Below are 22492 nucleotides of genomic sequence, written 5' to 3'. Positions count from 1 at the left end.
CAGACTGACATTTTCTTCTCTGGGGGACCAAAGTCGGAGGGTTTTGAGTCCTTTCCACTTAATTTGGGGTTCAGGCAGAAGCGGATCAGCAGGTGCTGTGGACCAGCAGGAATGGGAGAGGTGGGCCAGGAGGCACTGGGGCCAGAGGGCTCCTCTGTGGGATTGCAGGAGCAAAGCGTCCCCTGGCATTACACAGACCCGAAAACAGACATGGGAAGGAACAGGACAGCTCTGTTCTCTCCTTCACACACATGTACCCCTCTGATTCCAAAGCAGGTACTCACAGCAAACCCTCATAGCCTTCTCCTCCCCTCGAAGCTTTCCCAGGAGTCTTTCTCGGGACTCGCAACCTCGGGCCAGTCTCTTCCTCCCTCTCCGGGGCCCGAGGCGGAGCAAAGCGGCAGCTGTGCCCTCAGGCCGGGCGCGGGGCGGCGGGCAGACCCTGAGGAGGGCCGCGGCCGCAAGGCGGGAGCCGGCGCCGCGCTCCCCTTCCCTCCCCCCAGCGGCCCCTCCGCCGGCGGAGCCCCGCGCCGCTCCTCCGCACCTGCCCGAGCCCGGCATCCCGGCGGGCGGGGCGGCCGCGGCCCCTCCGAGGCGCGGAGAACCGGCCTCACCGCGGCGGCCCGCGCTTCCCCGGCTTCCTCCCTTCCCGCTCCTTACCCGGCGGGCGCCTGCCCCGGCGGCCGCCCGCTCATCCATCCTGCCGCTTTCCCCGCCGAGGCGACAAAGCCGGCATGGCAACGGGAGGCGCCGCGCGGTTCTGGGAGGCGCCTTCCCCAGGTCGGGTGGTTAACTTTCACCGGGCGGCGGCGGCGGCGGCGCCCGGCATCCCCCGCTGGGCCGGGCCCTGCGGTGGCTGCCGGGAGCCGTAGTCCGTCCGCCCCGCCTCGGCGCCCCGGGCTGCGGGCACCCGGCCGGCACGGCGCTGCCTGCTGGGCGCCGTCGGGCGGCGGCTTTTCGGCGAGCGGAGGGACGGCGGGTCCGCGCGGGACTTGGCAGGGCTAAAAGCTGAGAAGTCCTTCTCAAAACGCCGAGCGAGCCGTCGTTACCGCAGATAACGCGGTGAGGTACGCCAAGGAGAGCGCACAGAGAGAACAAAAGGACCCAGGGCTCACCCGTACCTCCAGGTGAGTGGAGTGGCTGGGCTCACAGAATGGCTGCTGCCCACTGGAGGCCCCTCACAGTCACGGAACTTAAGGGGTCGGAAGGGACCTCGGGGCACCATGGGTCCAACCCCCTGCTAGAGCAGGTTCCCTGCAGTGGAAGTGTGCTCCCATCGATTTGATTCCCACACCTGAGATCTTCATAAACAGCGCTGAGATCCCCTCTCAGCATTCTCTTCTCTGAACAGCCCCAGGTCTCTCAGCCTTTCCTCGTACAGGAGATGCTCCAGGCCCCTCTTCATCTTTGTGGCTCTCCGCTAGACTCTCTAGAAGTTCTTTGCCTTTAATGAACTGGACACAGAGCTCCAGATGTGGCCTTACCAAGGCAGAGCAGAGGGAGGAATCGCCTCCCACGTCCTGCTGGCCGTGCTCTTTTTAATACACCCAGGATATCATTGGCCTTCTTGGCCTCCAGGCCACACTGCTGGCTCATGGCCACCCTGTTATCCGCCAGCACACCCAGGTCCTTCTCTGCAGAGCTCCTTTGCAGTAGATCAGCCCCTAACCTGTACTGATGCATGCAGTTATTCCTCCTCAGCTGTAGGACTCTGCGCTTGCCCTTGTTCCTCTATGCCCACTCCAGATCTTGCTGAATGTCAGCACAGCCTTCTGGTGTGTCAGACATTCCTCTCAGCTTCATATCCTTGTTGGAAAGGCACAAGTTTCAATGTTTGCGTGGTTATAAGATACTTTTGCTACAGCTGACCTCTGGCCAGCCAGTCCTCCAGGCATTACAGAGCTTCTGCACTGCTCTGCCAAATAAAGGCTGACGTCCCCTCCTGTTGCCTCGAGTCACCAGTGCTACCTATGACCCTAGGTTTCATTACTGGTTACTTTTTCAAATGCTATCAATTACACTTTTTTCTACACAGAAACACTTTCTCTACCTCCTGCTATTTACAGCATATTTTATGTGATACATAGAGACATCAATATGAAAGCACATGTTTTTGTGCTTATTATTATTTTACTGCTGACTGTAAATTTAGTCTTTTACCTTGACATTTGATGATCTCAGCCATGAGCTCTTCACATTTTTTCATCTGATTTATTATCAGTCAATGTATATGCTAAATATACTACCTTTATCACATTGCAAACTTTCTGCAACCACTTTGACTTATAACCTCTCTTCTGTTTTCTACCCAGCAGTGTTGCCCCAAAACCATTCTCAAAAGTACTGAACACCTAAAAGCAGAACTGTTTGAGATGCGTATCTAGAAAAATCATCTCAGATCATAGAACCATTATGTTTGGAAAAGACCTCTGAGATCATCCAGTCCAACCATCTACTTACCACTAATACTGCCCGCTACCATGTCCCTTAGTACCACATCTACACATTTCTTGAACAGTTTCAGGGACACTGTCTCAACCACCTCCCTGGGCAGCCTGTTCAATGCATTACTACTCTTTCCGAGAAGTAGTTTATTGTAACATCCAAACTGAACTTCCCCTCACACAACTTAAAGCCATTCCCTCTTGTCCTATTGCTATTACCTGGGAGAAGAGGCCAACCTCCACCCCACCACACCTCCATTGGGGTCATTCCAGAGAGTGATAAGGTCTGCCCTGAGCCTTCTCCAGATTGAACAATCCAAGTTCCCTCAACCAGTCCCCATAAGACTTGTGTTCCAGAGGCTTTGAGGCTTCTGTTGTATTGTGGGGCCCAAAACTGAGGACATTGCTCGAGGGAGGGCTGAGTACAGGACAAGCACTTTCCTGGTTCTGCTGAGTACACTATTTCTGGTATGAGCCAGGTACGCAAACAAAAATAATCTAGAGAGAACAGGGTGATTCAAAAGGATGAAAAACAGAGTAATAGAAGCACTTCTGAATACCTCAAAAATATTTTACCACTGCAATAGTTAATTACTAAAAAATGTTACAGGCAAAGGTTAAATATCTGGAAATTGTTAATCAGCTGCTGGTCAAGCTCCTGCAGTCTTGTGCAAGGACGTTTCATCCCCTTTGCTTTGACATCTGAAAAACTAAGCATCTGTCTAGTTTTGCTGATAGTTTGTTCTGAGCACGTGGACCTGAGAGTGGCAATAATTAGAATAAGACACGGAAACAAACAAACAAAACATTCTAAGACATGAGTAGCAAGCATCCAAAGTCAGGTGCAAAAATATTTTTAAGTGCATACATCTGTGTTCATGGCATGTTACAACTCCTTACCATATTTGATTACAGATGGCTTTGTTTTCTTGCTTTTGATGAAGAGGAGGAAGAAAAAAGGAGGAGGTAGCGGCCACATATTGACCTTTCACTGTGAATACCAAAGGAGATATGGAGGGTAAGTCTTGTTTTTGCTCCATGGGGAGTCAGCAATACAGGGTTCCAAGAGTGAGACTAAAATGAGCCATGCTTTATAAGGCCTTGTTTGCCAGAGTCAGGCAAGAACAGACCGTTATAAAACATGGTGGAACATTTGTTACTGTAGTACTGGATTTCCAAAATCCATAGTCTTTTTGTGGCCGACAAGCTCACTCTTTTCTTTGCCTCATTACTGCAGCTGTCGGAGGTCTGCACCCCTGCCTGGAAAACATGAGCAGCAGCCTAGAAAGCAATCCTAGCAAAAATCTGCATCATTCATGCGTAATCAGACAACGCTTGGGAGATTTACAAAGGAGGGAGGGAGGAGGAGAAAACTCACAGTGCTGCAATCATTTACATTATTTCTAGTTGCTTTGCAAGTGTCACTTTTAGGTTTAAAATGTAGTAAGTATAATTTTCATACGTAACTTTGTAAGTGCTTTAGCTTGATTGGGTTTTAATTTGCATCCTGCAGTGACCAAGTAACATTTGGCAAATAGACTATGTCTGTTTATAATACATAACTCCATTTTGTCTCGGTAGTACTGTATACATGTGTACTTTAACTTGAAAGCATACTCTGTATTGCAGCTTACTGCTTACCTCAAAGATTCTCTCCACAGCTCATCCTGGCTGCTTTCTTCAGCTCAGGCCACACCTAACACCCAGGATGGCAGTATGATACTACTGCAGGGAAGCCACTAGGTGTAGGAGCAGGCAATCACTGCTTTACACGTTTCTGTTCAACAATCCAAGAGGAAGATACACAGGCAGCTCACGTGAAGCACTGCATTCTTGTAGTTCATAGAATTATAGAACAGCCTGGGTTGAAAAGGACCACAATGATCATCTAGTTTCAACACCCCTGCCACAGGTAAGGTCACCAACCTGGCTGCCCAGAGCCACATCCAGCCTGGCCTTGAATGCCTCCAGGGATGGGGCATCCACAACCTCCTTGGGCAACCTGTTCCAGTGTGTCATCACTCTCCGTATGGAAAACTTCCTTCTAATATTTAATCTAAACCTCTCCCCCGTCTCAGTTCAAAACCGTTCCCCCTTGTACTGTCACTATCCACCTTGTAAACAGCCGTTCCCCCCTCCCGTTTATATGCTCCTTTCAAGTATAGGAAGGCCACAATGAGGTCTCACCAGAACCTTTTCTTCTCCAAGGTAAACAATCCCAATTCCCTCAACCTTTCCTCATAGGAACCAGTCCTCTGATTATCTTAGTGGCCCTCCTCTGGACCCAATCAAAGAGCTCCATGTCCTTCCTGTATGCAGTACTCCAGATGGGGCCTCACAAGAGCTGAGCAGGGGACAATCACCTCCCCCTCCCTGCTGGCCACCCCTTTTCCAATGCAGCCCAGAACACAGTTGGCCTTCCAGGCTGCACATGCACACTACTGGCTCGTGTCCAGCTTCTCAGCTACCAGGCCCTCCAAGCCCTTCTCAACAGGGCTGCTCTCAAGATCTTCACCCAGTTTGTTTAAATACTTAGGATTGCCCCAGCCCAAGTGCAGCACCCTGCTCTTGGCCTTATGACTGCTGTCTGAATCCAAAACAGTTTTGAGTGATTTATAGCCAGTCTGATTTTGGTATATCGCTAGGTTTCAATCAGAGCCACCTTATGCTAACCCTAACCCTGTAGCAAGCACAGGAGCCAATCTAGAACAGCCAAGATCAGAATCTCAACTTTATACCTTTGCACCACGTTGGTGCTCCTCCACTGACAGTGCTTGTAGTTCTGCAGTGTGCTTAATCTGTAAACACAAGCCTGATTATCCAAACTGTGTTTTACTATGCTTGTTTTAGCGCTTTTAGGATCACATACATCAACAAGAGTATTGCTATTCGGTTTGCATACTTAAGGGGGAAGGTAAAAATCCAGAGTTCTTACCTGCCTGTTTTCAAAGGTTCCAGAATATTCAGGTTAGAGACATTAGCTGTCTACTATGCAGCCAGTTCTATCTACAAGAACCACATTTTAAGATTTGCCCATTTTTACTACTCCTGCTATTTAAAATTTCATCATCTCTTACTTGATGACACGACAAGTTTTGATGTAACAGCAGATCCATGATTTCCTTACCAAAGTTCACATTGATGATGACTGATGCTTACAGATCCATGGGGTAAAATAAATAAATAAGCAAATAATTTACAAACATTATATTTAGTGCAAGTAGAAAGATCTGATTCCTGTTGTAGAATAAAGGTATTTTTAAAGTAAAATCTGAAAAAAAAGACTACATACCAGCTGTCAGCATTTTAAATATGTTTATTCAGCAGCTATTACAATCAGCCTCCAAAAAATTGGAGTCCCCTTTTGTTTCTGAACCGTGTCAAGTGACAGAAATGCCTGCTAGGAATTGAAGAAGCTACATGGTGCACTCCTTTCTGAGAAACAGACATGTCTAAGAGGGATTAATTTCTCTGAGAAGGCAAAATATAAATATATACACTCTAAATCCACAACGACAGGTTAGACGCACTACAATAATTCAAGTGGGATAAGAGTGAACAAATCCAGATCATGTAAACTGCAGCCATAAGATATCTCTGCTGTCTTCTCAAATCCTGTCCAGTTTCGGTTTACATTCTGTGATCTGCCTATCGCAGAGTTGAAATACAGAAGCATAGAAGTGTTGAAGTGTTGAATCTCAGGGGCTGTGCACAGTAACAGGAACTGGGGTGATAAGCTGTTCTCTACACGTTGCTCAAGGCATCCACACCAGGAAGAACCTTACCTGTGAGTAGTTGAAAAATTCCAATAAAGATCAGAAAAAGAGAAGTACTTGGCTTTATGCTTACAACTGCAACAGTACACATATTCAAAAAACAGAAACAAACAAAATCTCCCCAACACCTCAAACTAAGGTCACATTGTTTCTACACGCACTCCTGCTGCTGTTTGTGGCTATCACAACATATGGGTTAAACTTCCACACAGTAAATATATTTTAGGGTTCTAGTGAGTATCCAGAGCATATCTGCAGACAGATTCTTAACAGCCCACAATCATCAGTGTTCAATTAATGATAGCAGTATGTTTCTGTCCAAGTTCCTGCTAGGGTCAGATCCAAATACTTTAAGATATTCTTCCATTAAATTTGATGGCAAACAGATTTTTGATAGGATCTGGGAAGTTGTTGCATACTTCCTTTAATCCCCACCAGCACGTAGATAGGATTTTGGAGTGTGTGGTGGAAATTTAACGAATAAATTAAGAAAAATAAACACTACCTTCTCCAAGACTTGAGTCTTCTACTGTGACTAAAACATCTGTATCCTGATAATTAGATACATCATTGCAAAGGGAAAGAGTAAGGAACATGCTTATCTTTGGGTATGGGTCCCCAAATTACTGAAGTGCAATGTTTTCTAAAGCATTTTCTTAGCTTTTTGTTGTCCTTCTTTGATAATGAAGAACATTTTCTTACCCCTTCCCCCCCCCCCAAAAACACTACTTTTGAATGCTCGAGCTGTACAACAGTACTGAATTTTAACACTGTTCACAGCCCACTAGTTGTTTTAGCAGCCTTTTTTTTTTATATATATCTTCAGAAGCTTTTCTAATTAGTTAGACTTCCGTTACATTTAAAAAAATCACACACAAGCCCACATCTCGGGCCAAAACTTAGACAATTTTGTCCTTTTGAATAAATCAGTTGCACAGTGCTTCCTTCTAGCCATCTGCATTCTTTCCCTTAACTACCACTCCCTAGGCAACAGAAACAAAAGCTCTGTCTCACACACAACTGCTGGAAACCAACAGCTGCAATGCAGTTTGTTGCAGTTTCTCTTCTACAGAGACACTGACAGTATTAGATACTTTACACGTATTGAGAAACAGATAATTACCAGAGGAAATGAAAACCCATTTAGAGAACAATGTAACTCATTGGAAGAACTCTAAATCCTCACCATTTTGGATTCTGAGTGCTCTTGTGCAGGTTTGTCAAGTGATCACTAGAGGGCTCCCCAAACCAGGGGATTTCCAACAATGCTCTCAAATGGAAGTTTCTAACCAAAATTTGAAATTATTCTGATCCCTAACTCAAACTGAGCATTGCAAACAGTCTCGTTAGCATGTCTCAGGGAATCATCAATAAACAAGGAGCTGCTCTGAGAGCTGTACTACTTTCTATTACAGCTTTTATTGCTGTGTGGGAGTGGCAGTCTATGCTCCTTGCAGGAATGCTCCATTTTCTTTTCTCTTCCTCTAGGGGGACAAAAAAAGAGCTAGGAGGACCTTATATGCAACTCCATTTGTTGAAACAAAGACGACAGTTATTGTGTTGTTGTGCCTTCCTGGATATCAACACAAGGCATAGCACCCAGGACTACCTAATTTGCTCAAGTAAGTCAAAACAAAAGAACAGTTACCCTCTAGCAGTTCCAGGCTGGCACCACCTCCAGTGCTGACATGGCTAACTTTATCTTCAGTGTTCCACTTTGCACAGCATGTAGCAGTATCTCCACCACCTGTAGTACAAGAAAAATTAAAAATGAGCAAGGCAAGAAGTTCCATTTGTTCAGCTTAAGGGACGTAGCCTTGCTACAGGCTGGTGGTGCTCCCAAATCCTCAACATTAGTTCATACAGCAGTTTTTAAAAGTCATGTCTGCAAGCTGAGGGGGAGATGAAAGCATCACTGAAGAACAATTTGCCAACTATTTTTAATGTGGTGCTTAGCAGGCACAAACTTACTTGCTGCTTTTATAAAGACAAGAACAATCACGTGCAACTACTTACCAATAATGGTGATGCAGCCCTTTCCAGTTACTTCCACTACTTTGTCCATCAAGGCTTTGGTTCCTTTGGAGAACTTGTCCCATTCAAAGACTCCAACTGGACCATTCCACACTATTTGCTTGGCTCTTCCCACAACTTCAACAAACTTCTTAACACTTTCAGGGCCGCAGTCCAAGCCCTATGACAAGAGAATTCAGAGATAAGCTTTCTGGCAGCTTATCTAGAATCACCAATGTCTTACTGATGGGATCCTCAAATGCTTTTTTCCCCCCTCCTCTTTCATTTGACACTGAAGTTAACAAGGCTCTTGGAAGGCCTGATGGTACTGATTTTGTGCCCCCAAATTTGCTGCTAGTTTAGAAACAGCAGACTAATCACAAAGCAAGAGTTTCTCTACGCACTGAATACCAAGGAATAGAGATCTGCCAGAAGTTGCTTCTGTGGGGTGGAATCTGGTGTGGTATTTGTGTTCCAAGTACAAATAAGTCATTAAAAAAAAAAATAAAAATCAATGTCAGATGCATGAAGCTTTGCTTAGAAACTTTTGCGAACTCTAATTAAGTTCCAGTCAAATAAAAGGGACTTACACTCCATTTAGAACTGAAAGTTTTAGAGGAATTTTGTTGTTTTAATCCAAATCCCACAAAAGCTACTTTAAGACTTAAAATTGTATCAGGAAAAACCACAGGGTTTTCATTTTATGAAACAAAAATATGTTGTGCAGTTAGACTGCCTTCAGAAACATTTGCAAAGGATCACAATTACTCTTATAATTCCTACAAGAAGTGTTTTTCTCACCACAGTGCTTCCTGTTACTTTTTCTAGTCCCTCATCTATTAAAACCTACCATCCAGCCAGCAGGAATGCCTGAAGCCACTGTGGCTTCCCCAGTCTGTGCATGCTCATCGAATTTGTCTGCAGTGATGAAGTCAACCGGTAAGGTAATCTTCACACCGTTCTTCTCTGCCTTGGCCATCAGATCCTTGACAATTTTTGATCCCTCTTCATCAAACAGAGAGTTGCCAATCTACAAAATAATTATGTGGAAAAAAAATAGAAGAAGCATCTGTTTAGCTACTGGGCATTATACATGAGATGAACAGCAGTCAAGCTGTTCAGACAGCAATTCTGGAGAACTGTATTAGAGCATTAAGACATACACAGCAAGCCAATTTTTGCAAACAGGCTGTTGAGCAATTTCTGGGTGCTCCCTGCTCTCTATAGGGTATACTCTCTCACTATATATATATGGGTCATCCTTTACTAGAAGCAGAGACAATTCTCTTTTCATACCTGCATGTTGTTTAACACTTTGAGAAAGGTGAATGCCATTCCACCACCAATGATCATCTCGTTGACCTTATCTAACATGTTACTGATCAGCTGGATCTTATCCTGAACTTTAGCTCTGGAAAAGAAGAAAAGGAAAGAATGAACAGTGTAGTCTCCACCCCAGACTCCTCAGGCAGACCTTACTCTATCTTTAATTAAGACAGAACAAAGCCTCAGCAAGGACTTATTGCATAGAAGTATAAAGCGGAATTTTTCAACAGCTATTCAGTAACAGCAATACTGAGATATTGCAAGGTCATTCTGAGAGAATGATTCAACAAAGAAGTTAGGGGGAGTGGGCAAAAAGAATTTGGCAACTCAGCAGGCCAGCATTAAACAGTATCTGCTAAGAACACTATTTAGCCCTCAATTTTTCTCCCATTTAAATATAAAGTTAGCTTGGCACTTTTTGACTATCCCACAATACACAGCAGGGATCAGAGCACTGCCATTCATAACTACTGTCCAAGTCTAGATCTACTGTACCAGTGGATCTCTACCACAGTCTAAACTCCTGTAATCAGTTCAGGTCCCATACCCAAACTCACAATACAGATTCAAACTAGTAGGACGAACAGCCCTGCCCAAAAGCAGATGGCTGCTTTTAGCACAAGATATGAATGATAAAAGAATAACAATGCCACAGTCGCTTTTTGTAGGAGTGGCAATAAGCAGCAGTAAGTAGACAAATCTTTCCTCTTTTATACCACATGTTGTTACCTAAAAGAGAACTTCATGAAGGCCTTAGGAAATTACTTTAGGCAAAACTTTGGCTGGTACTCAAGAGACTTGCTTTACTGCCTCAGTTTGGCTCTGCCTTACCTACTGACATTTTTTTTTTTTCCTTTAGTTAACTAATCTCTAAAACAATGATAATGACACAGATTTTATTAGTAAAATGCTTTCAGATCTAATCATTAGGAATATGTATTCCCTCTACCATCCTAACCTTAGCAACTGTGGAGATCTCTGCTGTCAATCAGCCCCCAGCCCCAGTTTAAGCAGTGAAGTTGCTAACACTGCCACACTGTGGGAACTGTATGATAAAGGATTGACAGGATGTACAGACCCAAGGCAAAAACCTGCAGGATGCATCTTCCTTTGTGCAGCTCCATGCAAATGAAATGTGAAAGCGATTTATATTTTAATTGCTTTCCTGTGTGTACAATCCTGCTCCTAGTGCTGAAATTACTTCCCTGCATGTGGTTTTTGTTTGCCAATACACTTCATTTATTAATACAGTTGTCCTCAGTTAATCTTCTGGGTCCAGTTTTGTTATACATAAGTAGTAGCCAACCTACAGCTGATTCACATGCAGCTCCAAATCTTGGAGAGGTACCAATGAAAAGCAAGCATTGCTCATTGTAATCAAGATCATTTAAACATTTAAAATTTGATGCAAGAAGTGAGTATTACTTCTTTATACCAATAAATATGCTTTCAAAGAGCAGGAATAAGCCACATACTTTTATCATCAAGGAAATGCTATGTTGTCCAAGCTTTGCGTTACTGTTCAAGTACTTAAGTTCACTTGACAAACTGAAACTTATTTCTATACGCAAACAAGACATTTGGTGTTGCTCCTTCAATTCTCTTTGTACACTAGCTGCTGCTTAAGAGCAGAGGCTCAGCAAGCTACAGTAGGTCACCACTGCATTAGACAGACCGTGTCAACTTACACAGTGCTGAGCTTGCAGGATGCCTGTACTCTGAACCATGGAGGAAAGGTCACTGACAGTGTTTCAGGGCCATCAAGTGTATCAACTCTTCTGGGTCAACTGTACAGCAAATTGCTGTGGACTGTCCCTTATTTAGGGAACAGCAAATCATGAGATATGATGAGCAGACTCAATCATCACAAGGATGGACACAGTAAGCAAGCCTCCAAATAATCCATAGAGATTTCAGGAATTACCTAAACATCTGAAGTGTAGGTACAGTTCAAAGTAAAGCATTTGTTTGAACAAAGCCAGAAGAACTTATCATTTGTTCCAGAAGTGTTAAAGAAAAGTAAGTATGGGTATGGTTGGTATGCTCTTGAATCTTACCCTCCAAGAATTGCTAAGAAGGGTCTCTCTGGACTCTCAAGGGCCTTTGCAAAATAATCCAGTTCTTTCTTCATCAGGAAGCCAGCAGCCTTCTGAGGAAGATGAACACCTACCATGGAGCTGTAGAATAAAGATAAGAGTGAGGAAAGGAAAAAATGTTGCATCATTAACAACCAAAAAAGTGAATTCTAGTCGTAAGAGCTCAGTTATCTCCTGCTCTCAGGGAGAAACTTTAAACCATACACACTATAGACAATTACCTCCACTAAGTATCACTCAGGAACAAATACAGCAGAACAATAATAGGATAGCCTCAAAAAGCTAAACTTCAGTGTGGACAAAGCTCATTTTTCCACAGCAGGCATCATTCTGCAGTTCTGCCTATGGAATGAAAACAGATACATACCTGTGAGCACGGTGGGCAGTTCCAAAAGCATCATTGACATAAACATCTCCCAACTTAGAAAGAGAGGCTCTGAAAGCCTCCACTTTTGCAGCATCAGCTTTGATCTAAAAAGAAAAAGAATAAGTTTGTGCTACTCACACAAAACTAAAGTGAAATTCAGCAATTTATAAGCAATGGGCTTCTAAAAAAAAAAAAAAAAAAAAAAAAAAAAAAAAAAAAAAAAGCAAAGAAAGACCAGCTGAAGAAATTCAACTGTTCATCCTGTGGGTGTCTTCATTTCATATGCTCTTTACCAGTCCAGTAGGAACAAAAGAAATGCTTAAATTTTAACTCTGTATTAAACTCTGAGAGCTTACTATTAAAGCCCTGAGGACCACCCCCATTTCCAACTGCATCAGTAAAGCAGGCATGGACTGCAACGTTTTGCTCTCTCCAACAGATTTCTACTTACGTGAGGTGAACACAGGTAACACATAAAAGGTATGCAAGAGAAATCAGCGCTGAGATGAGACAAAACTCATTCAAAGCCATTTACTGAACAAAGAAAGTGTGGTCTCTAAGCACTACGGGTAAAACAATGAGCTGATGGATTCATTTTGCATCACTGCACTGAGGATTAACTTATAAATAGCCTGCACACTACAACAGGCCACAGTGACAGCAGCCAACATAGGAACACTGGAGATGAGCTTAGCACGTAGTAGGCAAGAACAGACACATTTCTGTTAAGGGACTTCCTCCATCATCCAGGCACCCTACCAAATCCTAAGTGGGATGGCTCAAGTAGTGCATCTTTGTGTGCCCTTTTATTCACAGCCTGAGCAGAACACAAGCTAAAGGGACTATACAGATTCTAGAACAATGCTAGAACTGTTCCTTCACTTGTTAAATTGCCTGACTGTACACAAAGAGATGAAATGCTTCTGTTAAAGCATCTGTAAGCACAACATGAGACTCTGAATGAAAGAACCACTACCACTTGATTTGCTTTGGACAGACATTTTCCAAGTATTAGTTGATAACCCACAAATTTGTATCTGGTCACTCCTTCCCTCCCCTATAGGAAGGGCATGATAGTTAAGCTGAAAAACTCAGCTGTCAGCAGTACCCTTCTGCACAGCCCAGCTGCAACGCATGCTTCTGTATGCATACTAGTGTACAAAATGAAAGGACTGTTTCTCAAAGCAAATTAAGTTCTTGTCTTATTCTTCTCCCTGCCACCACACTGGCTTTCAGTTGCACGTGACTGTGGTTAACTTCAAACTCGTACAATTTCCTATTTTCATCTGCACAGGCTTACTAAGCTACTCTGGGCTATTTTCTTAAGCTACTGGATTCCTGTATCAGCCTCTAAAGGGCACCACACGGTGTCAGCATTCCCCTCCATGCACTGAATATGAAAGGAGCCAAAACCTATGTAAAGTCACCAAGGTCACTATTGCTAAGAAAAGCAGCTGTCTGGAGCAAACATTCCTCCTGACCTTCAAGAAAATGTCAGAGGTACAAGGCAGCCAGGTTCTTGATGGCTACCATAAAAGCAGACAGGGTTTGATAATTTCTATGTTGCAGAATGTTTGATCAGCACATTAAAAAACTAGCCAGAGACAAAACTGTCATTCTCACTAGCCACGATGAATTCTTCAATCTCCAATCAACATAGAATTTTGTTTTAGACATCTCCACAGCTTCCTGGGCAGCCCTATTTCATTCATTTTACGGCCTACAGACCCCTGGCAATCATTTACAGCCTTTCACTTAAGCTGTTTCATCTTGGATATTCAAAGCATTTGACTCAGACTTTTCCTCTGCATAGTGCATGTGATCAGACTTGTTGAACACAGGTTCTCTCTCTGGTTCCCTTCTGAGAGTGAATTCATAAACAGCATTTTGAACGAGCAGCTAGTTCATTGTCAATCTGCTGCAACCAAGGTATTAAGACCAGAGGAGGCACACACAGAACCCAGACTTGAAGTTTCACCTTGTTCCCTGAAGCATCCTTCCCTTTCCCTTCTTCTTCTACATGGAATCGGAGGTTCTCTAGCAGGATGATGGAGCCATTTGCAGGATTAGCACAGGCTTTCTCCACCTCAGGACCAACACAATCCTTCAGGAATAAGACCTCCCTGCAAAGACAAGATATACACTGTCACCCCACTAGTGACTCTCTTTCCAAGAGGAAAGCATCCAGGTCCACTCACAAGGAGGGACTGATGCATGCTGAACTGTTCTGCTACTTCACCTGCCGATGAGAGCTTTAAGCTCCACAGCTACTGGAGCCAAGGAGAACTTGTCAGGCATGGGAACTCCATCTGGGCGGCCCAGATGACTCATCAAAACTACTGATTTGGCTCCATGGTCCAAGCAGTGCTTGATGGTAGGGACAGCTGCCTTGATTCTGGAACAGCAGAGAAAAACAAATGAAAAAGGATTCAGCTAGAGTTTGCCATGCAAGTACACTTGGTAATCACTCACACGAGAGCCCTGGAAGTTGTTCTTCAAAAAGGTAACAGAAAGTGAACATGAGAGCTAGGTAGAACGATTACTTAACATCCTACCTCTCATGTTCACACAGTTCAGTGTACTTCTACAGACAAAAGGGCATCACCACCAGTACCTTCCTAAAGGGGAGACTGGGCTTCTCAGCAACCTACACTTGCTAGGACAAACATCTAGGAGACTATCACACTTCACAAACCACAGCTGCCCTGCTGCTAACCCAGCCTTTTCCCTTCCCAGGAAAACTGACAATCCCTGAAGCACAGTCATTATGCATCATACACCAAATAATTTCCCTATCCCTCAGTGTTTTCAGGTTTTCTGCTGTGATCTTCCATGGTACATGGAAGATGGAAGTAAAATGTACCTTCTCATCCAAATGCTGCTGATAGCTCATAGCTAAAAACTGTCAGGAAGCATACGATTATTATGGGCTCCTCCTCTAGTCACTGATATTGAATCAATAAGAGAAATGATGGGAATGCTGACCAAAACTGTTACCTGCCTACAAATGATGGACAAGCAAGATAAAAAGACATCGTATATCCCTGTTTCTAAGCCCTGTGTTTTCATATGCTGCTCCAGAACAACTATGCGGATGTAAACCAACAAGTTAACAGAGGGTAAGGAGAGCAGAAAGTCTTCTGGATACTATCATCAAGTACAGCAATCAGAGCCAAACAAATATATGGCTGTAATATGGCCATAATGCTGCAACCATACTTCAGAAATAATGGTTAGGATCCATACAGTTAAGTGATATTTTTTATATGCTCTCTACAGTGAGAAGCTCTGTAGTATGTGTTGCTTGCAAATAGCTGCAGAAGCATTTAAATAACCATTCTGAATCACCTTTAATACTCAGGTACCAGCAGGGACAGTGTAATCACAGTACCACTCCAGGTACTGCTAACAGAACTGGGCTAAAATGAGAGAGAAAAATGGACTTTGGATCTCACCTTTGATTGTTGGTTATTTTGTGATCCTTCATTGGAACATTAAAATCAACCCTAAAAAAAGCAGAAAACAAAAAAAAATTAACAAAGAATGAGGGAACCTAAAAGTAAAGAGTCTGTCTGGAAATGCAGTGTCATTAGGGTTTCAGTCAGATTGTCAACTGCTTTGTGCACAAAGATCAGTGTGTTACTGGCCATTATATTAGCCATTTAATCTTGTAATGACAGTACAACTGGAGAACGAGCATCAGGCTGCATACCATCAATACAACCCGACTCTCACGACCACAGCGACGATGCCGAGGCAGAAAATGAAACTGAGACTGAACGAGCTGCCCCACTTCTCCTCGTGAAACCCATGCTCTCAGATCACCGAGTGGGAGCTTTCTGTTCTTCGCAGCTCTAATCTCCGCGGAGCCGAGCACTACGGCTGGAGGAAGACCCTACCTAGATGCAGAGATAACTTCCCCTACACGCGCCAGAGGAAAGGATAAAGGGGAGGAGTCCCGCCAGCCATTTCTGCCAGCATACCTCGTGCCCACGTGGTGAGCAGCAGGAAGCCGGTTGTGTAACAGCTCGGGGCAGAAATTATTCGCAGAGCGGCTTCTCTCCTCCCTGACTCACGCAGGGAAAGCGTGGCCAAGGCACGGCGCTGAGCAGCACCATCTTTTTCCTCCCGAGGAGGAAGGGAACGCCTAACCGACTGTAACGGAGTATCAGACCCAGTCAAACGCTACGCTACAGTTTATCCTTCGTTATTCCACACCTGAACCAAAAACATCCCTATGTAGTAGTTTCTCTTGGATTTTCTTGCTGCCTGCTCGACACCGAGACACACGGGAAGGACAAAAGCCGCCAGCAAAGCGGGAAGAGATGAGCAGAAACAAATCGATCCGGCAGCCCACGGCACAGTGAGCTAATTCTACAAACCGGACAGAAGGGCGCCGTTACCGCGCCGTTATTCCCAAACGGGGCGTAACAGAACAGCGACCGACCCCAGCAGCGCAGAGCACGGCGCGCTCCCGTGCGCCCCGAGCAGCGAAACCGGCGCGTGCTGCACAGCGACCGGGAGGCGCCGGGAGCCGCAACGCGCCGCTCGTAGCGAAGCACGCGGATTCGCTCGGTGGGACCGCAGCCGGGGGGCCTCGCCATTCCCGTTTACGTGCACGGGGCGCAGCCGGCTCCCAGGGCGGCTCCCCGCCGCCCGGCTGCTCACCTCATGACGACCCGTTTGCCCTTCACATCCACCTTGTCCAGGGTCAGCTTGTTGGAGAGAGACATGATGATCGCCGCTGCCGTCCGTTCCCTGCCGCCGCCGCCCTCGCTCTGCCGCGCTATCCGTCCGCGCCGCCGCTACGCCGGCCGTCTCGTCCGCGCCCGCTGCCGATTGGACTCACGCGGCCCGCGGCGTGCTCCCATTGGACGAGCCGTCCGCCCGTCAGCCATTCGCCCGCCCCCGCGAGAGGCCGCGCTGCGGCGGAGGCCTGGTCACGTCTCGCACGGAGCTGCCGCCGCGTGAGGGCGGCGCGGGGTGAGGAGGGGCGTGCGGCGCTTCGGGCCTCGTCCTCGCGGTGCTGCGTTGAAATGAATCCCCCTTCATTCAGTCTCATCGAAATGAATGCTTCCAGGTGTTATTTTAGGGCCAGTTCTACCGAAAGGGCGAAGACGTGCCCGCGGGAGAGGGGCCTTGAGCCGCAGCGTGGCTGGGGCTGAAGGACCAAGAGCAGAACTGACCGCTCGTGGCTCGGGCTGACGTTGGCCGGCAGGTTGATGCGTTGCCATTCTCACTCAAGACACTTGTGAGGAAGGTCTGTTAGCAAGTCAAATGCTTGATCTTTGCTGTTCTGCTCTTTGCTGAAGGCAGGGCTACACGTGGCTGAGCAGTCTGCAACACAACAGCGAAAAAGAGGACACAAAAAAAGTGCACTTAAAAGAATCAAAACATGAAGGTATGCAGAGAGCAAAACTAACGCATAGGTGTGGACTGAAACATCCCACCAGTGCTGGAGCAGAAGCTGAGGAGCCCTGTGGAGTGAGAGGTGTCTGAAGGCTCCGAGAAGCTGGACAGGCCTCAAGACAGGTCAGAAACATCCATACAACCACTTATTTGCCAATCCCCCTGGCATTATCTATAACTTTAAATCGTAGTCTGGGTTCAAATTAAAATAGCTCAGATAACGGTCTCAGTATTCACTGTAAAGTAAACCTAGAGTGGATCCAAGGGCCCCTCCTGCAAGTTCAGATTAGTAAACCTGCTCTGAACCTCCAGTAGCCAGCAGGGATCTTGTAAGACAGAGACCAGAGTGCAGCGCTGTATCACCAGTAGGCTGGGCACTCCAGCACTACTGATGCTATAGTGCTGATCACCATTGAATCATATTCCAAACTGGTCCTGAATTCAGTTTTCCCAGAGTCCAGATTTGCTTTCCTCAGTACTTGAATTCATTCAGTATTACAAGGCCTTCTTTTGAAAAGCTTGTGTGCCATCTCTTAGCAGTAAAAAAGCATGAAGGAGAAATGTCATAGTGCATGGCATGCACACAGTAACCTGAGCACCCGCAGTAATACAAGATGCAAGGCGGTTCTATAGCAAAGCTGCTCAAGGAGAGGGGGCAGTGAGGCTCTTGCTAGCCCTCAGCAGAGGGTGGTCAGGAATAAAGGACTACACAAGTCATTTTGACTGAACTTGGAAAGAATCAAATAATAAAAATACCTCAAAACTATTTCCAACATAGAAGTGAAATACAGGAATAGAAATATATTAATAGAGTTCATGCGCTTCCAGTGCAATATCCTAGAAGGATAAGAATAATAGAAAACAACCAATAAAATGCAACTCACTAGGACTAACTCCACTACAAATATATACATGTGAGAGGCCAGTACTGTGTAATGTCTTTGATAATCTGAAATTAGAAGCTTAGTGCAGCTGTAAGGGTCTGTTGTTTTGGGCAGCACTGCAGCCATCATTTATAAGGTGGACTCAGGTTTTATGTTTGCTTGTTTCTTTCTCCGTTTGTTAGGAAGCAGGCAGGAGGGAAAAGATGGGAGGAAGTCACATAAGAACTTGGGGAGGGGGGGAAAGAATATAATTTCAAATGGGATATGGCCGGGAATGCGTGCGTTGTCAAGAAATAAAAGAGAGGAGAAGCGTTACAGATGTGTGTTCAAGACTCAAAGCTCATTTCCACGTTTTAGTCACCTTTCTGTCCTCCCTGTGTTGTGAAATATCTACAATATACTGCAAATATTTAAAGAAAAAAGCCCGTGCAAACAGTTCAAAACCTGTGCTTTTAAAGTAACTGATACAACAAACTTAGGAGGGCAAAGAACAGGTAAACTAAAATAATAATTAAAAAAAAAAAAAAAAGAAAAATGGATGGGATGTGAGCACCTAGGAAGTCATTTTTGAGAATATGAAACAGAAACTGTAATTTTCAGGAACACAGCCATCATCTGCACCATCCTGCCTGCTGTGTTTCACCAAAAGGAATGAGATTGTGGCAGGTTTAGACAGACTGTGGGCTTTTCTACACCTGCCTTCATGTTTAAATGAAATAAACAGAAGGGCTTGGAGGCCAGTTATCTGTGTCTTCTTCTGTACCACGTGATGCAGCCATCCTGTTTTTAGAACTACTGTCTGCAGTTTAAGTTTATACTTAAAAAAACCCAACAGGTTTCAGTGGAGTTCTGAAGATAATAATTTTGTAAGAAAGCTATGAGGGTGCTTTTTAACTTTCTCCTTGAAATGGAAGATGTTCAGGAAGGAACCTGAACTGCACTTTTCTCTGTTTTAATTCAACCAGCTGCTGTGTTTTGCTCTTGACATTTATTACCGCCTAACTAAATCAAAAAAGGGGACAACAAATGAGTTTAACTAACAGGAAATAAGAAAAAGAGAAATCCCCACTTATTGCCCCAATAGCTCTGTCATCGATTGGACGGCGAACAGAACGTAAGTTATCGTGCAGTTCGGAACGCAGAGTGAACCGACAGAAGCACGGACCTGCGGGGCTCCCGGTGCGCCCAGGCTTTCCGTGCGGCAGATGCCGCTTCCAGGCGTTTTAAGGAGCAGGGCCCCCTGGGAGAAGCTTCGCGATTGCTCACTGGGCGGTTATGGTGTGCCAGCGCTTGCCCTGGGTTTCACTGCTCCAGCAAGGAACAACAAAAAAGGTTTTTCTGCCTCTCATTGCAAATATTCCTCCCAGACTCTGCCAGGCGCTCCCTCTGTGTTCTTTGCCTAATCCTTTTCACTTTGTTTTCTGCTTTGCTTTACTATGTTTTAATACATTTCTTTAATTGCTCTTAAACTTTGTGACGTAATGCCTGCTTTGTTGATTTGTTAATTGCTCACAGACTGCTGAACACTGAAAAAATCTGGTCCTTTTTGCCTCAGTTTCTCTTACCTCCTTAATGAGGACAATTGCTTTGAGCACAAACCAAAGTTCGCGTAGCTGGGCAGGCAGGCTGTGGAAGCACAGGTTACAACAGAGGAGAAAGAAGGTAGCACTGATTTCCTTCTTTGCTGCTTTTATCTTGTGAAACTGGTGATGGGAGACTGCTCTGCTGCTCCAGCAGATAAGGCCTCTGACAAAGACACAATTATTTGCAGCCTGTTCGCTGTTCCCTGGAGATGCCTATTGAGTTCGGTGGCTCAGCAGACTGTACCTATTTTGAACTCAAGCATTTTACAGCAAGGAATGTTCTTCCATTTCTCAGAAGTATCAGCCAACCACAGCTCTGTGCAGAATCCTGATCTATACAAGTCCCCTCTCTTTTCTTGCGTCTGGACAAGTATGCACACAGCTCTCAAGCTCTTGTTCAGCGATTCATTTTAGTTATGCATTTAATGGGATACAAAAATCTTATCCTTTTCAGGGGTTTTCACTTGTCATCTAGGAGACATGATACAAATTCATAGCTACTAAAATTATCCAGTTAACTGGAAGGAAAAAAAGAACACTGACAGTAGCACAGCTCTGGCATCCGGGCAGATGCTGAATTTTGCCTCAAAGCCTGACCTTCAGGGCTCTCAGACTGCTCTGCTGAGACATTTTCTAAAAACGCTGCTGGATAAAAAACAGGGAAGAATGCATTTAAAATAAACTTAGCTGTATTAAAAGCTATACTAAAATAAAAGCACTTGGGCAGGGATTAAAAACAAACATGAGAGTTGCTCTGAAAGTAATGCCTCCTGTTTTATTCTGTTGGCTCACAATGTCAAGATGCAGATGGTGGTGGGATGGCAGTAGAGGGGCAACCTTCCCACCAGGATCCCGTTATGTTTTGTTGCCAGGACAGATGGCAGCAGAGGGGCAGTCTGATAATGGCATCTGACATGGAAGGGCTGAGGAAGCAAAGGGAAAAAAACTGAAATTCTCCATATGGAAAAAAATGACACCTACTGACATTTATTGGCACTTGCTGAAAGGTTATGGAGTCCAAGTAGTGGGTGGTGCATTTCAACAGTGGTGACACAGAAGATATGAAAGAGGTGATCCTTCTAGATTTCCTGGAACCAAGACAGACCATCAACTCTGACTACTACACCACGCCTAAGCTGAAGGCTCCAACTTCCAGAGTCAGACCAGAGAAAACAACCTTTTTCTTGCAACACAGAAACAGCAGGGTCCATACCAGCTTTTATAGTTTCCAAGGATAAAAGGAGGCATTACTTTCAGAGTAATGTATGCACTAAAGGAGGAGATACAGGGGAGATATATATCATGCAGCATTGCATAAGAAACCTCCTCAACATCTCCAAGTGAGACTAGCTCAGGGCTAGGCAAAAATGAGCTGAGGAGCTGGGGGGAGAACAGATCTTTGCAGGACTCTGGCCTGAGCAATCCAGAAAACCAGATGAACTCTTCCAGGAAAATAATAAAACAGTACCATGGAACTCCAGGAAAAAGCACCCCAGACAATCTGCCAGCAGACAGGTGTAAGGGATGTGCTAGACATGGCACAGCAGGGAGGAAACCAGAGGTCCTTGTAAACAGAAGTGCGTAGGACTAGTGCTTGAGAAACACTCTGAGAAAGATCACAACTATGTGGGACTTCAGGCTTTGTACCCCTTTTCTATCCTGACAAATGGAAAGTAGAAAATATCCTGGAGAAAACACCACCCAGAGACCAGAGCATGAGGACCAGGTTAGGGTTACACTGAAGTAAAAAGGGCAGCTGGACAGAAGAGCTGAGAAGGGAGCCTTCTTCAGTTACCAGTCCTCATTTCTTCAAATACCAATCAGAGTAATTCCTGTGCTGCTGCAGGGGATTTGTGCCCAGTCCAAGAAGCATTCTGTGGATGGAGCCTGGCCATCTCCACTACAGAAAGACAAGAGTACTCACACTGAGCTTTTCTCACAGGTTCATGCCTGGCACTTTTCATTGAGACATGGCGTGACTCCTGAATGACTGTGCTTCAGCCAGACTCTTCTCAGTAGTAAAGGCAAAAAGGATAAAAGACAACAGGCACAAACTGAAACACAGGAATTCCTGTTTCATCTCAACATAGGAAAGCTTTTATTTTTTTTTCCTTCCCCTGCTCTGAGCGGTGGTGGAGACACTAAAAGGTTTGACAAGACTCAGTACTGGGCAACCCGCTGTGGCCGACACCTGCTTTGAGAGATCTGCACTTCTTGTGCTCCATTCACAATCTTCAGCAGCCTTCCAACACCAACTACTCTCATTCTGTACTAACGTGATGTTCTTTATATAAGGATTATTCCCTAATTTCCCAGCTTTCACTAAAACACACTCTTTCGAGTAGGCTGGGCATGCTGCTGAAAAACAAAAAACAAAACAAACCAATACTGCTTCACCTTTCCAGTTTCAGTGTGAATTCTTACTTGAAGACGAAATGCATGCAACATGAAAGGTCTTCAGAATCATCCTTTTCATACACACACTTCAACCTGCTGCTGTTAGTGTGGAGGAAGGGATGGGAACAAATTTTGAACAGCTAGCTGCAAAATCTGTGAAGTCAGCACACAAAGTATTTAAAGGAGATCAGAGAACA

At 45.0% G+C, this 22492-nt stretch overlaps 2 protein-coding genes and 1 long non-coding RNA gene across 3 annotated transcripts in view; 1 reads left to right on the top strand and 2 right to left on the bottom strand.

Moving 5' to 3' along the window:
* The window catches only part of AMOT (angiomotin), a 60850-nt gene extending 60040 nt beyond the window's left edge, over positions 1–810 (bottom strand). Inside the window, exon 1 of the mRNA XM_085230823.1 lies at positions 661–810. The gene's annotated coding sequence lies outside the window, so the exon portion shown is untranslated. The remainder of the gene's footprint in view (positions 1–660) is intronic.
* Positions 811–845: 35 nt separating this feature from the next.
* Positions 846–12254, top strand: LOC146543782 (uncharacterized). Its single transcript, XR_014885038.1, has 3 exons — positions 846–1127; positions 3360–7842; positions 9062–12254. It is a non-coding gene; the product is annotated as an uncharacterized LOC146543782 (long non-coding RNA).
* PGK1 (phosphoglycerate kinase 1) lies at positions 5743–16855 on the bottom strand. The gene is made up of 11 exons (XM_085230824.1): positions 16691–16855; positions 15478–15528; positions 14262–14417; positions 14001–14145; positions 12023–12126; positions 11617–11736; positions 9530–9644; positions 9084–9263; positions 8237–8414; positions 7869–7967; positions 5743–6229 (listed from the first exon to the last, which is right to left on the bottom strand). The coding sequence occupies exons 1-11, from the start codon at positions 16753–16755 to the stop codon at positions 6189–6191; spliced, it is 1254 nt and encodes a 417-aa protein (XP_085086950.1). The 5' UTR covers positions 16756–16855; the 3' UTR covers positions 5743–6188.
* Between the last annotated feature and the right edge of the window lie 5637 nt (positions 16856–22492).

The sequence above is a fragment of the Meleagris gallopavo genome, chromosome 9 (assembly GCF_905368555.1).
Source record: "Meleagris gallopavo chromosome 9, MGAL_WU_HG_1.1, whole genome shotgun sequence".
NCBI lineage: Eukaryota > Metazoa > Chordata > Aves > Galliformes > Phasianidae > Meleagris > Meleagris gallopavo.
The sequence above is the reverse complement of the archived record's forward strand: the minus strand, read 5'-3'. Positions and strand labels throughout refer to the sequence as shown.

What these genes read in the sequence shown, in the direction of transcription:
- PGK1 (XM_085230824.1), bottom strand. Translation starts at nt 16,755, where the DNA reads ATGTCTCTCTCCAACAAGCTGACCCTGGACAAGGTGGATGTGAAGGGC. An exon ending in TTCTTAGCAATTCTTGGAGG is followed by an intron (nt 9,645 to 11,616) that starts GTAAGATTCAAG and finishes CTTCTTTTCCAG; the next exon opens with AGCTAAAGTTCAGGATAAGA. An exon ending in GCATTCCTGCTGGCTGGATG is followed by an intron (nt 8,415 to 9,083) that starts GTAGGTTTTAAT and finishes CTCTTGTCATAG; the next exon opens with GGCTTGGACTGCGGCCCTGA.